This window comes from Gorilla gorilla, chromosome 12, assembly GCF_029281585.2.
Source record: "Gorilla gorilla gorilla isolate KB3781 chromosome 12, NHGRI_mGorGor1-v2.1_pri, whole genome shotgun sequence".
In the NCBI taxonomy this organism is placed as follows: Eukaryota; Metazoa; Chordata; class Mammalia; order Primates; family Hominidae; genus Gorilla; species Gorilla gorilla.
This window is the reverse complement of record NC_073236.2, coordinates 78,322,726-78,338,796: the sequence shown is the minus strand read 5'-3', so window position 1 is coordinate 78,338,796 and position 16,071 is coordinate 78,322,726. Positions and strand designations below refer to the sequence as shown.

Below are 16,071 nucleotides of genomic sequence, written 5' to 3'. Positions count from 1 at the left end.
ATTCCCAAATAAATAAGCAAGCAAGTTGGGTGTCATCATGAGCACCTGTAGTCCCAGCTACTTGGGAGGCTCTTTTGAGCCCAGGAGGTCAAGGCTGCAGTGAGCTAGGATCACACCACTGTACTCCAGCCTGAGTGACAGAGTGAGACCCTGTCTCCAAAAACAAACAGCAGCAGCAACAACAAAAAGTACCATTTTATGAAGGGGGTGGCAAGCAAGACATCACAAAAGCAAGGACTGACAGTACTTGATATATCCGAGAAAACAGGAAACACCACATCTAGCCTACCCTTGTTTTCCCTTCTATTATCAACCCACAGTGATCTTAAGATTTTTCAGATATTTTAAATAAACACTGATCCTACCACATGCAGGCACTGTAAAACAGTAATAACAGTTGCAATCATAGAACTGATAGTCTCACAGAATAAAAAAATTACAGTTGTAAACATAGAAATACATAATTCTAAATTGTGGTAAATGCTATGAATAAAAAGAACCAGAGCTACTTCAGACTTGGAGTTCAGGAAAGACCTCTCTGAAAAAAATCATTTCAGTCAAAACTTAAAAGCATAAGAAGGTACATACAGGCCAGGCACGGTGGTTCACGCCTGTAATTCCAGCACTTTGGGAGGCAGAGGCAGGCAAATCACCTGAGGTCAGGAGTTTAAGAGAAGCCTGGCCAACATGGTGAAACCCTGTCTCTACTAAAAATACAAAAATTAGCCGGGCGTGGTGGCGGGTGCCTGTAATCCCAGCTACTCGGGAGGCTGAGGCAGGAGAATCATTTGAACCCAGGAAGCAGAGGATGCAGTGAGCCAAGATCGCACCATTGCACTCCAGCCCGGGCAACAAGAGTGAAACTCTGTCTCACAAAAAAAAAAAAAAAAAAAGGTATATATAAAGGCTCAGTGTCATTAATGAAAGAAGGCAAAAAGGAAAAAAAAAAAAGGCAAAGAGAACAAGGGAATGAAGCTAGCAGAGGCTAAGTCATGCAGAGCCTTCACAAGTCAAGGTAGGCCATTTCACTCCTCTCATTCCCAGCAACTATTTCAAACAGGGCCCACCTGAATCTTCCATCTTCCTTAAAATCTTGGCGGGGCACAGTGGCTCATGCCTGTAATCCTAGCACTTTGGGAGGCCAAGGCGGGTGGATGGTGAGGTCAGGAGTTCGAGACCAGCCTGGCCAACATGGTGAAACCCCATTCCCACTAAATTTACAAAAATGAGCCGGGCACAGTGGTGGGCGCCTATAATCCCAGCTACTTGGGAGGCTGAGGCAGGAGAATTGCTTGAACCCGGGAGGTGGAAGTTGCAGTGAGCAGAGACTGTGCCACTGCAATCCAGCCTGGGTGACAAATCAAGACTCCATCTCAGGAAAAAATAAAAACAAATCTTGCCTAATCCACTTTAGCCCAAATAAATCTCTCCACAGTTCCTTTAATGGTTTCTTATGAGTTTCCCAACTTCCACAGTCAGGGTCCTCTTAAAAATTAAAAAATAAAAATAAAGAAGCTTGGTTAGTGAAAAGTACACTGAGAAGAAATAAGCACAACTAAAGTCTAGTCCTACCCCTGCTACTTCTTTGCTGTGTGACCTTAGACAAATCTTTCTATTTCTCATGACTCTTACAAAGGAAGTACCTTCAAGGAAAACACTGTATAAGAAATTTCAGCCCTGCCTGATTCTCCTGCCTCAGCCTGCCGAGTGCCTGCGATTGCAGGCGTGCGCCGCCACGCCTGACTGGTTTTCGTATTTTTTTGGTGGAGACGGGGTTTTGCTGTGTCGGCCGGGCTGGTCTCCAGCTCCTAACCGGGAGTGATCTGCAAGCCTCGGCCTCCCGAGGTGCCGGGATTGCAGACGGAGTCTCGTTAACTCAGTGCTCAATGGCGCCCAGGCTGGAGTGCAGTGGCGTGATCTCGGCCAGCTACAACCACCTCCCAGCCGCCTGCCTTGGCCTCCCAAAGTGCCGAGATTGCAGCCTCTGCCTGGCCGCCACCCCGTCTGGGAAGTGAGGAGCGTCTCTGCCTGGCCGCCCATCGTCTGGGATGTGAGGAGCCCCTCTGCCTGGCTGCCCAGTCTGGAAAGTGAGGAGCGTCTCTGCCCGGCCGCCATCCCATCTAGGAAGTGAGGAGCGCCTCTTCCCGGCCGCCATCACATCCTGGAAGTGAGGAGCGTCTCTGCCCGGCCGCCCATCGTCTGAGACGTGGGGAGCACCTCTGCCCTGCCGCCCCGTCCGGGATGTGAGGAGCGTCTCTGCCCGGCCGCCCCGTCTGAGAAGTGAGGAGACCCTCTGCCTGGCAACCGCCCCGTCTGAGAAGTGAGGAGCCCCTCCACCCGGCAGCCGCCCCGTCTGAGAAGTGAGGAGCCCCTCCGCCCAGCAGCCACCCCGTCTGGGAAGTGAGGAGCGTCTCCGTCCAACAGCCACCTCGTCCGGGAGGGAGGTGGGGGGGTCAGCCCACCGCCCGGCCAGCCGCCCCGTCCGGGAGGGAGGTGGGGGGGTCAGCCCCCCGCCCGGCCAGCCGCCCCGTCCGGGAGGTGAGGGGCGCCTCTGCCCGGCCGCCCCTACTGGGAAGTGAGGAGCCCCTCTGCCCGGCCAGCCGCTCCGTCTGGGAGGGAGGTGGGGGGATCAGCCCCCCACCCGGCCAGCCGCCCCGTCCGGGAGGGAGGTGGGGGGGTTAGCCCCCCGCGCCTGGCCAGCCGCCCCGTCCGGGAGGGAGGTGGGGGGGTCAGCTCCCCGCCCGGCCAGCCGCCCCATCCGGGAGGGAGGTGGGGCGGTCAGCCCCCGGCCCGGCCAGCCGCCCCGTCCAGGAGGGAGGTGGGGGGGGGTCAGCCCCCCCGCCCCGCCAGCCGCCCCGTCCGGGAGGGAGGTGGGGGGGTCAGCCCCCCGCCCAGCCAGCCGACCCGTCGGGGAAGTGAGGGGCGCCTCTGCCCGGCCGCCCCTACTGGGAAGTGAGGAGCCCCTCTGCCCGGCCAGCCGCCCCGTCTGGGAGGGAGGTGGGGGGGGTCAGCCCCCCAGCCCGGCCAGCCACCCCGTCCGGGAGGGAGGTGGGGGGGTCAGCCCCCCGCCTGGCCAGCTGCCCCGTCCGGGAGGTGAGGGGCGCCTCTGCCCGGCCGCCCCTACTGGGAAGTGAGGAGCCCCTCTGCCCGGCCACCACCCCGTCTGGGAGGTGTACCCAACAGTTCATTGAGAACGGGCCATGATGACAATGGCGGTTTTGTGGAATAGAAAGGGGGGAAAGGTGGGGAAAAGATTGAGAAATAGGATGGTTGCCGTGTCTGTGTAGAAAGAGGTAGACATGGGAGACTTTTCATTTTGTTCTGTACTAAGAAAAGTTCTTCTGCCTTGGGATCCTGTTGATCTGTGACCTTACCCCCAACCCTGTGCTCTCTGAAACATGTGCTGTATCCACTCAGGGTTGAATGGATTAAGGGCGGTGCAAGATGTGCTTTGTTAAACAGATGCTTGAAGGCCGCATGCTCGTTAAGAGTCATCACCACTCCCTAATCTCAAGTACCCAGGGACACAAACACTGCGGAAGGCCGCACGGTCCTCTGCCTAGGAAAACCAGAGAACTTTGTTCACTTGTTTATCCGCTGACCTTCCCTCCACTATTGTCCTGTGACCCTGCCAAATCCCCCTCTGCGAGAAACACCCAAGAATGATCAATAAAAAATAAAAAAATTAAAAAAATTAAAAAATAAAAAAAATTTGTGTTCAAATAGCTACAGAAGTGTATTATCATCACTGTGTTAAATATAATTCATCATAATATTCCAACTTCATAAGCATGACACCACCTCCTAAAATTTGGGCACAATTAAGATACTTGAAAACAGGCCAGGCACGGTGGCTCACACCCATAATCCTAGCAGTTTGGGAGGCCAAGACGGGCGGATCACTTCAGGTCAAGAGTTCGAAACCAGCCTGGCCAACACGGTGAAACCCCGTTCTCTACTAAAAATACAAAAGAATTAGCCGAGCGTGGTGGCAGGCACCTGTAATCCCAGCTACTCAGGAGGCTGAGGCAGGAGAATCGCTTGAACCCAGGAGGCAAAGGCTGCAGTGAGCTGATATTAAGCCACTGCACTCCAGCCTGGGCGACAGAGCCAAAAAAAAAAAAAAAAAAAAAAGGCCAGGCATGGTGGCTCACACCTGTAATCGTAGCACTTTGGGAGGCCAAGGCGGGCAGATCACCTGAGGTCAGGAGATCAAGACCATCCTGATTAACACGGTAAAACCCCATCTCTACTAAAAATACAAAAAAATTAGCTGGACATGGTGGCGGACGCCTGTAATCCCAGCCACTCGGGTGGCTGAGGCAGGAGAATGGCGTCAACCCAGGAGGCAGAACTTGCAGTGAGCCGAGATCGCACCACTGCACTCCAGCCTGAGCAACAGAGCAAGACTCCATCTCAGAAAAAAGATACTTGAAAACAGTTTTATGTTGGCTTTTTTTGAGCACCCACATATTACTTAGTTTTCAAGCTTATTAAGAAACTACAATAGTCTCCCTACTATCTTTGGTTTTGCTTTCCATAGTTACCCACAGTCACCATGGTCCAAAAATATTAAATGGAAAATTCCAGAAATAAACAATTCATAAGTTTTAAATTGCCATTCCGGGTGGCATGATGAAATCTTGTGCCGTCCCATCTAGGATGTGAATCATCCTTTTGTCCAGCATATCCAGGCTGTACATGCAACCTACCCATTAAGTCACTAAGTAGCTGTCCTGGTTATCAGATACACAATGCTTGTATTCAAGTAACCCTTACTTTACCCAATAATGGCCCCAAAGTGCAAGAGCAGCGATACTAGTAATTCAGATATGCCAAACAAAAGCTTATTTGAAGTGAAAAGGTGAAAGTTCTTAAAATAATGAGGAAAAAAAACAGTATATAGGGTACAGCACTATCTGTGGTTTGAGGTGTCCACTGGAAGTCTCAGAACACATTCCACTTGGATAAGGGGGGAATACGGTATACCCTTTTCTCCTCAAAAGAAACCTTACATAGAATTTCGATTTATAAAACAGGTAGAAGGCCAGGCGTGGCAGCTCATGCCTGTAATCCCAGTACTTTGGGAGGCCGAGGCGGGTGGATCACGAGGTCAGGAGATCGAGACCATCCTGGCCAACATGGAGAAACTCCGTCTCTACTAAAAACATAAAAATTAGCTGGGCATGGTGACGCACGCCTGTAGTCCCAGGTACTCAGGAGGCTGAGGCAGGAGAATCACTTGAACCTGGGAAGTGGAGGTCCAGGGAGCCAAGATCGCGCCACTGCACTCCACCCTGGCAACAGGGCGAGACTCCATCTCAAAAAAAAAAAAAAAAGAAAAAAAAACAGGTAAAGGTGAGCTTTTTGTTGTTGTTGTTATTTCATTCTTATTAATAAAACTTACAAGTTAGAAAAAAAGCGAGCTTTGAATTTTGAAAGAAGTTAGAGGGGCCGGGCAGGGTGGCTCACAACTGTAATCTCAGCATTGTGGGAGGCTGAGGCAGGTGGATGACTTGAGCTCAGGAGTTCAAGACCAGCCTGGCCAACAGGATGAAACCCTGTCTCTACTAAAAACATAAAAATTAGCTGGGCATGGTGACGCACGCCTGTAGTCCCAGGTACTCAGGAGGCTGAGGCAGGAGAATCACTTGAACCTGGGAAGTGGAGGTCCAGGGAGCCAAGATCACGCCACTGCACTCCACCCTGGCAACAGGGCGAGACTCCATCTCAAAAAAAAAAAAAAAAAGAAAAAAAAACAGGTAAAGGTGAGCTTTTTGTTGTTGTTGTTATTTCATTCTTATTAATAAAACTTACAAGTTAGAAAAAAAGCGAGCTTTGAATTTTGAAAGAAGGTAGAGGGGCCGGGCAGGGTGGCTCACAACTGTAATCTCAGCATTTTGGGAGGCTGAGGCAGGTGGATGACTTGAGCTCAGGAGTTCAAGACCAGCCTGGCCAACAGGATGAAACCCTGTCTCTACTAAAAATGCAAAAGAATTAGCCAGGCATGGTGGCAGGCCCCTGTAATCCCAGCTACTCCGGAGTCTGAGGCAGGACAATCGCTTGAACCTGGGACGCAGAGGTTGCAGTGAGCCGAGATGGCACCATTGCACTCCACCCTAGGGAACAAGAGCGAAATTCCGTCTCAAAAAAATAAAAAAAAAAAACCCAAAACACTGAAATCTGAAACACAGAAAAAAAAACACATACAATTCATTAAATAACAAAAATATGAATGGTTAAATGTACTAGTAATTGCTTAATACATTTTCTGCCAAAATAACTTTTATTTTAAGAGATAAAGTCTTGCTATGTTGCCCAGGCTAGCCTTGAATTCCAGGGCTTAAGTGATCCTCCCACCTCAGCCTCCTGAGTAGCTGGGAATACTACAGGCGCAAATCACCATGCCCTGCTAAAATAACACTTTCTAAAGGATAATATTCAAGACAGGTGAAAGTGCCCTTACACAGGCACGACTAAGACTAAAAGATCAATATATCCTTTCTGGCAAGCAAACAGTATGAAAATAATGAAAAATGTTTATATTTTTTGACACAGTAAACTCACGTCTAGAAATCTAAAAGAACCAGGGATGTAGATAAAAGATTTAAGTAGAAAGATGTACGTTTGCGGCATTATTCATAATATGGGATAACTGGAAACAGATACATTAAATTTTATATAAAATGCAATCTTATACAAAAACATATTTTCAGCCAGACGCGGTGGCTCACACCTGTAGTCACAGCATTTTAGGGGGCCGAGGTGGGCAGATCATGAGGTCAGGAGTTCAAGACCAGCCTGGCCAACATGGTGAAACCTCATCTCTACTAAACGTAACAAAAATTAGTCAGGCATGGTGGCAGGTGCCTGTAATCCCAGCTACCCGGGAGGTTGAGGCAGGAAAATCGCTTGAACCCGGGAGGCGGAGGTTGCAGTGAGCCAAGATCAGGCCATCGCACTCCAGCCTGGGGCAACAGAACAAGACTCCATCTCAGGGAAAAAAAAAAAAAAAAAAAAAAATCAGCCAGGCGTGGTGGCTCATGCCTGTAATCCCAGCAGTTTGGGAGGCCGAGGTGGGTGAATCACTTGAGGCTAGGAGTTTGAGAACAGCCTGGCCAACACAGTGAAGCCCCATTCCTACAAAAAACACAAATATTAGCTGGGCATGGTGGTACGCACCTGTAATCCCAGCTACTCGGGAAGCTGAGGCAGGAGAATTGCTTGAACCCAGGAAGAGGATGTTGAAGTGAGCCAAGATCATGCCACTGCACTCCAGCCTGGGCCACAGAGTAAGACTCCGTCTCCAAAAAAAAAAAAAAAAAAAAATCAATTCAGGAGAACCGGACAAAGTAGCTCACACCCTGTAATCCCAGCACTCTGGGAGGCTGAGGCAAGCGGATCACTTGAGGCCAGGAGTTTGTGACCAGCCTGACCAACATGGCGAAACACCATCTCTACTAAATATACAAAAATCAGCCCGGCATGATGGCACATGCCTATAATCCCAGCTACTCGGGAGGGTGAGGCACAAGAACTGCTTGAGCCCCCCAAGGCAGAGGGTGCAGTGAGCCGAGACTGTACCAGTGCACTCCAGCCTGGGAGACAGAGGGAAACTGTTTCCCAAAAAAAAAAAAAAAAAAAAAAAGGCAGCCAGGTGTGCTGGTATACACCTATAGTCCCTGCTACTCAGGAGGGTGAGACAGGAAAATCGCTTGAGCCCAGGAGGTCAAGGTTATAGTAAGCAAGAATCACTTCATTGCACTCCAGCCTGGATGACAGAATAAGACTCCATCTCCAAAGGGGGGAAAAAAATTCCAACTTTAGATTAAATGTCTACTGAAAAAGTTATGTTACTAATTGATTTAGTACCTATATACTCATAGTATCTAAAAAGCCCTGGAAACATGTAGTTTTATTAAATGGTTCACTGCAGAATAACAGTATTAAGAAAGATTCTCAGCCGGGTACAGCATACCCCAACACTTTGGGAGGCCAAGGCAGGAGCATCACTTGAGCCCAGGAGCTTGAGGCTGCAGTGAGCTATAATTGGGCCACTGCACCCCAGCATGGGTGATACACTGTCTCTTAAAAAATAATCAAAAATCAAAAAATTTGAAATTTTGTTCAATGAAAAAGATTCTTATTCAGCTATACTTATTACCACTTTTGAATTCCTACTACAATTATCACAGAAATTTGTCTGAATTTTTGAAGATACATAAAACACGGTCAGTAATTTTTACTTTGCCAGCTGAACAGTGGTGATTCAGATAGATCATCATAAAATTTATACAATGTTAACTAGTAAGAACTTTTAGGCCAGGCAGGATGGCTCACGCCCCTAAACCCAACACTTTGGGAGGCCAAGGGAGGCGGATTACCTGGGGTCAGGAATTCAAGACCATCCTGGCCAACATGGTGAAACCCCACATCGACTAAAATTACAAAAATTAGCCAGGCATGGTGGTGCATGCCTGTAATCCCAGCTACTCAGGAGGCTGAGGCAGGAGAATAGCTTGAACCCAGGAGGCGGAGGTTGCAGTGAGCCGAGATCATGCCATTGCACACCAGCCTGGGCAACAGGAACAAAATTCCTTTTCAAAAAAAAAAAAAAAAAAACTCTTAGCCTAATCTGGGATTAAATCCTGTGGTTCCACCAGTCACATGTGACCCTAAGCAAGTCACATAAATTCTCTAAACCTTAGTTCCCTCATCTGAAAAGGATGACAGAGTACCTCCCTCAAATAACTGATTAAATCAGCAGCATGCAAAGCATGTAAAGTACTTAAGTACCCAACACAAACTATTCAATAAAGTAATCTGCTTTAAAAATAAAACACACTGAAAGGCCGAGGCAGGTGGATCACCTGACGTCACGAGTTCGAGACCAGCGTGGCCAAACTGGGGAAAATTAGTCTCTACTAAAAATACAAACATTAGCTGGGTGTGGTGGCAGGCGCCTCTAATTCCAGCTACTCGGGAGGAGGCGGCAGGAGAATCACTTGAACCAAGGAGGCAGAAGTTGCAGTGAGCTGAGATCGTGCCATTGCACTGCAGCCTTGGCAACAGAGCGAGACTCCGTCTCAAAAACACCACCACCAACAAAATAAACACAACAGAATTATTCTGCAAATACAGATATTGGAGTAGCTGAGTTCCATCTCAAATTTGACTATGCAGGTTGACAGGTGATCTTGGCAAACTACTTATCCTTTCTGAAGTTCAACTTTTTCACCAAATGGTATTGGGATACAATACTTGCTCTTGCCTATCTCACATGAATTATCCATTTTGGACACCTTGGTAAACTATAACCCACTAAACGAATACACAGAGTAAAATCTACAACACATAAGTGGTTTAAAACAATGACGTACACCAGGCGCGGTGGCTCACGCCTGTAGTCCCAGGAGGCGGAGGTTGCAGTGAGCCCAAGATCGTACCACCGCACCCCAGCCTGGGCGAAAGAGCGAGACTCCGTCTCAAAACAAAACAAAACAAAACAAAAAGATGTACTATGTAATTTTCACTCTGCTTTCAGAGAAATTTACCTTACGAGGTAAATAACCTCAGTTTACTAATGAGTTTGCTATGGTGATGGCCTAAAGCATGTAACTTTAAGCCTCCAACTCCTCACCAAGATCTAGAAATGCTTTGGCCTTTGTAAACTGGTTCACAAAAGTAACTACAAAAGCAGTTATCATACAAACTCAACAGAACAAGCAGAGGAACAGAAATTTAAAATTTATCCTAAACAGAATGTAATCCCACAAAATGATAACAGCAAAATTTACTCAATACATCCAAGCTTTTTAAATGTTTTAAAAATGAAGCATTAAAAGAAAATGGCAAGTCCAGTATTTTAGTATTGTTGGGATTGGTTATTCTAACACTAAAGCCAAATATGATTTTGAAATGTAGTTTCAACTTTTATGATATGTGTCAAGATTATATTTAAAAAGGGTGGGTGTGGTGGGGCAAGGGTACCTATGACAGGATCCTTAGTCTGGTTCCAGGAACAAACTTCAACGGGTCCTCAACCTGTAAGCACAATTCTGTGTCTGTATGCCTCTGCATGTTTCCACAGTGAAAGTTTACAGCTTCAGATTCTCAGGACTAGAGGTATAACTAATAATATTAATACTCTCACCAAAAACTGATGACAAAAGGAACTGTTCATAATCTGTTACTTTTAACGATACTGCATTCTGCCAAACTTTAAACATTCCACATGAAGTCCTTACTCTTATCAAAAAGTCTGTGCACATCTAATACAAAGCTATACTACCCACACTGTGTCTACCCTTTCATTTAAAACACAATTAACTGGCCAGGCATGGTAGCTCATGCCTGCAATTCCAGTACTTGGGGAGGCTGAGGCAGGAGAATGGCTTGAGACCAGTAGTTTGAGACCAGCCTAGGCAACAATGCAAGGCCCTGTCTCTATTAATTAACAAAAACACGGCTAGGCACGGTGGCTCACGCCTGTAATCCCAGCACTTTGGGAGGCCGAGGCGGGTGGATCACGAGGTCAAGAGATCGAGACCATCCTGGCCAACATGGTGAAACCCCATCTCTACTAAATACACAAAAAATTAGCCGGGCGTGGTAGCGGGCGCCTGTAGTTCCAGCTCCTCGGGAAGCTGACTCAGGAGAATGGCGTGAACCCGGGAGGCGGAGCTTGCAGTGAGCAGAGATGGCGCCACTGCACTCCAGCCTGGGTGACAGAGTTAAGACTCTGTCTCAAAAAAAATAAAATAAAATAAACAAAAACACAAAATTTGCTGGGAATGGTAGAGGGAGGGGAGAGAGAGGGAGAGATTTGTTAAAGAATATAAAATTACAGTGAGATAGGAGGAATAAGTTCTAGTGTTCTATACTACTACAGAATGACTACAGTTAACAATAATATATGATACAAGCCGGGCATGGTGGCTCATGCCTATAATCCCAGCACTTTGGGAGGCCAAGGCGGGCAGATCACTTGAGTTCAAGAGTTCAAGACCAGCCTGGCCAACATGGTGAAACCCCATCTCTACTAAAAATACAAAAATTAGCCGGGCTTGGTGGCACATGCCTGTAGTCCCAGCTACTTGGGAGGATGTGGCAGGAGGACTGCTTAAGCCCAGGAAGCGGAGGCTGTAGTGACCCAAGAGCATACCACTGCACTCCAGTCTGGGCAATGGGAAAGAAACCCTATCTCAAAAAAACAATAATATATGATACAGTTTCAAATAGCTAGGAGGATACTGAATGTTCCCAAAGCAAATGCTAAATGTTTGAGATGGATATACTAATTAACTTCAACTGATCACTATACGTTTTATGTATTGAAACATCACTATGTACCCCATGAATATGTAAAATTATTATTTATCAACTAAAAATTTTTTAAACAAAATTTTTAGGCCAGGCACGCTGGCTCACTCCTGTAATTGCAGCACTTTGGGAGGTACAGGCAGGCAGATCCCCTGAGGTCAGGAGTTTGAGACAAGCCTGGCCAACATGGCAAAATCCCACCTCTACTAAAAATACAAAAATTAGCCGGGCAAGGAGGCGGGTGCCTGTAGTCTCAGTTACTCAGGAGGCTGAGGCAGAAGAATCACTTGAATCTGGGAGGTGGAGGTTGCAGTTAGCCGACACTGCATTCCAGCCTGGGTGAGAGTTAGACTCCGTGTCAAAAAAAAAAAAAAAAAAAAAAAATTATTACACTCTTGTTTGCCCAGGTAGCCTTCTCTAAGTGTGATCAGTGTTTGTTAATTTCACAAGAAACAGTGCTTTTGGTTTGTTTTTTAAAGACAGTGGTCTTGGCCAGGCACGGTGGCTCACGCCTGTAATCCTAACATTTTGGGAGACCGAAGCAGGTAGATCACACGGTAAGGAGTTCAGACCAGCCTGGCCAATATGGTGAAACCCCATTTCTACTAAAAATACAAAAATTAGCCGGGCATGGTGACGTGTGCCTGTAATCCCAGCCACTTGGGAGGCTGAGGCAGGAGAATTGCTAAACCCAGGGAGACAGAGGTTGTAGTGAGCCGAAACCATGCCACTGCACTCCAGCCTGGGTGACACAGCAAGATTCCGTCTCCAAATAAAAAATAAAAAAATCATAATAATAAAAAAAGCAGTCTTACTATGTTGTCCACGCTGGTCTCGAACTCCCGGCCTCAAACAATCCTCCTGCCTCAGCCTCCTGCCGAGGCGGGATTACAGGGGCGCACCACCACGTCTGATTGTTTTGTGAGGTTGCTTTAATACTAATTACGTATTTTTCAGCATGACCTGGAAACACACCACCCAAAAATATGCACAATTTTATTGCTTCTCTCAGCTGGCTAAACTGTTACAGGGTGTCGTATTTAAAGATGAATTCTGAGCACATTTTGGGAGGACTGTAACTTTGATTTTTTTTTTTTTTTTTGAGATGGAGTCTTGTTCTGTGGCCTAGGCTGGAGTGCAGTGGCATGATCTCGGCTCACTGCAACCTTCGCCTACCAGGGTTCAAGCAATTCTCCTGCCTCAGCCTCCCAAGTAGCTGGGACTACAGATGCCTACACCACCACACCCGGCTAATTTGTGAATTTTTAGTAGAGATGGGGTTTCACCATATTGGCCAGGCTGGTCTCGAGCTCCTGACCTTGTGATCCGCCCACTTCGGCCTCCCAAAGTGTTGGGAATACAGGCGTGAGCTGTATTCAGAGTTGCCCGGCCAACTCTGAATTTCTAAATCAACGTTGAACTGATGCTCATCTTTGTACAAGGTACAGGCGGGAAAAGGGCAGACTTTATAGGTAATTACTGCAAATGAGATCACAAGAAACACATATAATCTACTTCAACAAGTTTTATCAAGCTCCAACCACTCATGTTCATTATCATGCTCCATCATAGCCACGGATAAGCAAAGAACTACAGAAAAAAAAACAACTTTTAATAGTGTGGTATAAACTACACATATAATTGTTGAAGTAAAAAAAATGTTTTTTGAGACAAAGTTTCGCTCTTGTTGCCCAGGCTGGAGTGCAATGGCACGATCTCGGCTCACTGCAACCTCTGCCTCCGGGTTCAAGCAATTCTCCTGGTCAGCCTCCCCAGTAGCTGGGATTACAGGCATGTGCCACCACGCCCAGCTAATTTTGTATTTTGAGTAGAGACGGGGTTTCTCCATGTTAGTCAGGCTGGTCTTGAACTCCCAACCTCAGGTGATCTGCCAACCGTGGCCGCGCAAAGTGTTTGGATTACAGGTGTGAGCCACTGCGCCTGGCCGTAAATTTTTTTAAAAAGGAAGCATCACTGTGAGATTATTGTTTTAGAGTTAAACTTTTAAATTGAGCCTCAAAGGCAATATTAAGAAACTAAGTGTTTTTAGAGTCCACTGGCTTACACACAAATAGAAAATCCTTACTTGTTCATTAGAACAGATTTCTTAGAGGGTGCACATGACCAGATTTTGAGAAGCTGAACTAACTGTATTTGCTTAAAGGTAATAAAAGCTAAATTCTATTTCAATTCTCCACATTTCTAACACTCCATAAATGCATTGCATTTTTCAGTGCTTCTAACCAAAGTTCTAGGGGTTTCCCAGATAATCTTAAATAAGACCTTTCATTATGATCAAGATGCCACCTCTTTTCAAAAGATAAACCAACTACTTTCTTTAGATGTTTTGTTTAAAATTTTCCAAGTTTAAGATATTTTAAAATCAGCCAGGCGCAGTGGCTCACGCCTGTAATCCCAGCACTTTGGGAGGCCGAGGCAGGCGGATCACAAGGTCAGGAGTTCAAGACCAGCCTGACCAACATGGTGAAACCCCGTCGCTACCAAAAATACAAAAATCAGCCGGGCATGGTGGGGGGAACCTACATTCCCAGCTACTCGGGAGGCTGAGGCAGGAGAATCGCTTGAACCTGGGAGGCAGAGTTTGCAGTGAGCCGAGATCATGCCATTGCCCTCCAGCTTGGGCAACAAGAGCAAAACTCTGCCTCAAGAAAAAAAAAAGATATTTAAAATCACCAACAAAATTAAGTACTTGTTCCTCATATTACATTGCAAAACGATTAACTTTCCAAGTTGAGCATAACAATCATAATCACACGACTTGTATGTGAGATATACAGTAAGTATTGAGGATTTAAGTTTATCATATCGTAAACCGCCTGCGCCAGAAATAAAAGTATCTCAAAATACACACAAATAATCTTAAAATTCTAGGATAATTTAGGGTGACACAAATACTGGAACCTATAGTTGGAATATGTGCAAAAGCCTATTCCACCTACCAGGAAGTAAATACGGAGTTGAAATTAAGTTAGAACCCTTCCACTTTTATTATTGCCTTTGGTCATTAAAGTGACATTCAAACACAAAGTAAAATTCAAACACAAATACCATGGTACATTTTATAAATCAACTGTTTTAGCGAATTGCATTACAAAATTAGATAGTCTGAAAGTCTGTGGAAATATCACAAACAGAATACAAATCCAAAACCCACATAAACTGTTCATAAGTGAGCATTTTTTCAACAACCAACTTTTTGTAAATTGATCCCTTCATCTAATTCACCTCTGCCAACTAGGCCTTTACGCCCAGAAATAGTTGATTTATTTGCAATATATCTTCTATAAGCTGAAATACCATCTTGCAAGGGTCGAGAATAAAATAAAAAGGCCAGAAAAGATCAACGTACCCTCTTCAATAATAAAAAGTAAAGTACCAGGTAAAAGGCCTTTCCTTCCAGGAGAGATAGGCCATAACTATCCCGGGATGGTATGTGTAGTACAGTGCTCTGCTTAACAGAATGTACCATTAAAGCGGTGAATGCTACACTAAGAAACATCATTAACAAATTTATTTTAAAAATAAGTATGAAGGTTCCAATCATCACTATCACAGTTCGTTTTCAGCTATTTAAGGTCTGGCTGAAGTGCTTAAGACACCCACAAACCCGCAAGGGAGGGAAAAACCACCACCCTGCTCCCAGGGAGTTTAATGAAAATTAGCAGGTAAAGAGGCCTCGGCAGCACGCTGGAAATCAAAGAGGGCGGCCGGAGGATTTGGACTGCGGAGGAAAGCCTCGTCCTCCGACCCCACCTCCCCGCACCTTCCCGGCAAGGCGAAGGGGGCGAAGGCGGCGAGGGGTTCATTACTGCCTTCATTAATTGACACCTGTAATGAGGAAACTTTCCGAGAGCCCAGAGCGCCCGGGCCAGGCCGAGCCGGAGCTCCGCGGCGGCCGCCTCTCGGGCGCCCAGGTAACGCGGCCGGGCTGGGCCCGAGGCGCCGCGGCGGCCGCGCCACCGCGCACCTTCCCGGGGCGCTAGGCCCGCACGCCGCCCGGCCCAGCCGTCGCCTCCCGCAGGCCGCGGCAGCCCGGGGAGGCCAGAGAGCTGCGCGAGGACCCCAAACCGTGCACCCCGACAGGCCGCTACCGCGGCTACTTACTTTCATTTAACACCTCCACCAGGTCTGCGCAGTTCTCGCACATCGTTCGGCCGCCGCCCCCCCCTCCCCCGCTTCGGATCACAGACTGATCCCGACCGGCGGGGGGGAGGGGAGAGAGGCGGAGGAGGGGGCCGGCCGGCCGGCGGGGCGGGGAGGCGACTAGGGCGGGCGGGCGGCGGCGGGGACGGGGCGGGGAGCAAGAGAATGGGGGAGGGGGCCGGCGGTCCCCGCAGCGGGAGGGGGAGAGGAGGGGAGCGAGGGGAGGTGCGCAGGCCGGAGGGGCGCCGAGGCGCCGGCGGCGGGGAAGGGGGGGAAGGACGGGGGGGAGGGGAGAGGGGGGGAGGGGGCGGGTGGGGAGAGAAGCAGCAGAGTCACTTCACCGACCAGACGCCGCGGCCACCGCCGACGCCGCCGCCATTTTAACAGAGCGCTCGGGCTGCGCTCGGCTCTTTCCGCCCGGGCTTAGGAGCGGACGAGAGGCACCTCGCGCTCTCATTCCTCCGCCTCCCTCCCTTCCTCGCCTCTCCTCCGCCCCCCACCTCTCCCTCCGCACACACGCCGCACGCTCCACACCCCGCCGTGGCCGGCTCGCCGCCCTCCCTTTCCTCTTCCGTCCGGCCTCCC

At 48.0% G+C, this 16,071-nt stretch overlaps 1 protein-coding gene across 2 annotated transcripts in view; it reads right to left on the bottom strand.

Annotated features, from left to right (window-relative positions):
- Positions 1–15,843, bottom strand: part of USP34 (ubiquitin specific peptidase 34) — a 283,644-nt gene extending 267,801 nt beyond the window's left edge. Inside the window, exon 1 of one of the 2 annotated variants that reach the window (XM_031008389.3) lies at positions 15,448–15,843. In XM_031008389.3, the coding sequence (XP_030864249.2) occupies positions 15,448–15,490 (43 nt within the window). In that variant the 5' untranslated portion in view covers positions 15,491–15,843. Of the gene's footprint in view, positions 1–7,182; positions 7,280–15,447 lie in introns of those variants that run through there. The other variant, XM_063695856.1, reaches the window with a different exon arrangement.
- Between the last annotated feature and the right edge of the window lie 228 nt (positions 15,844–16,071).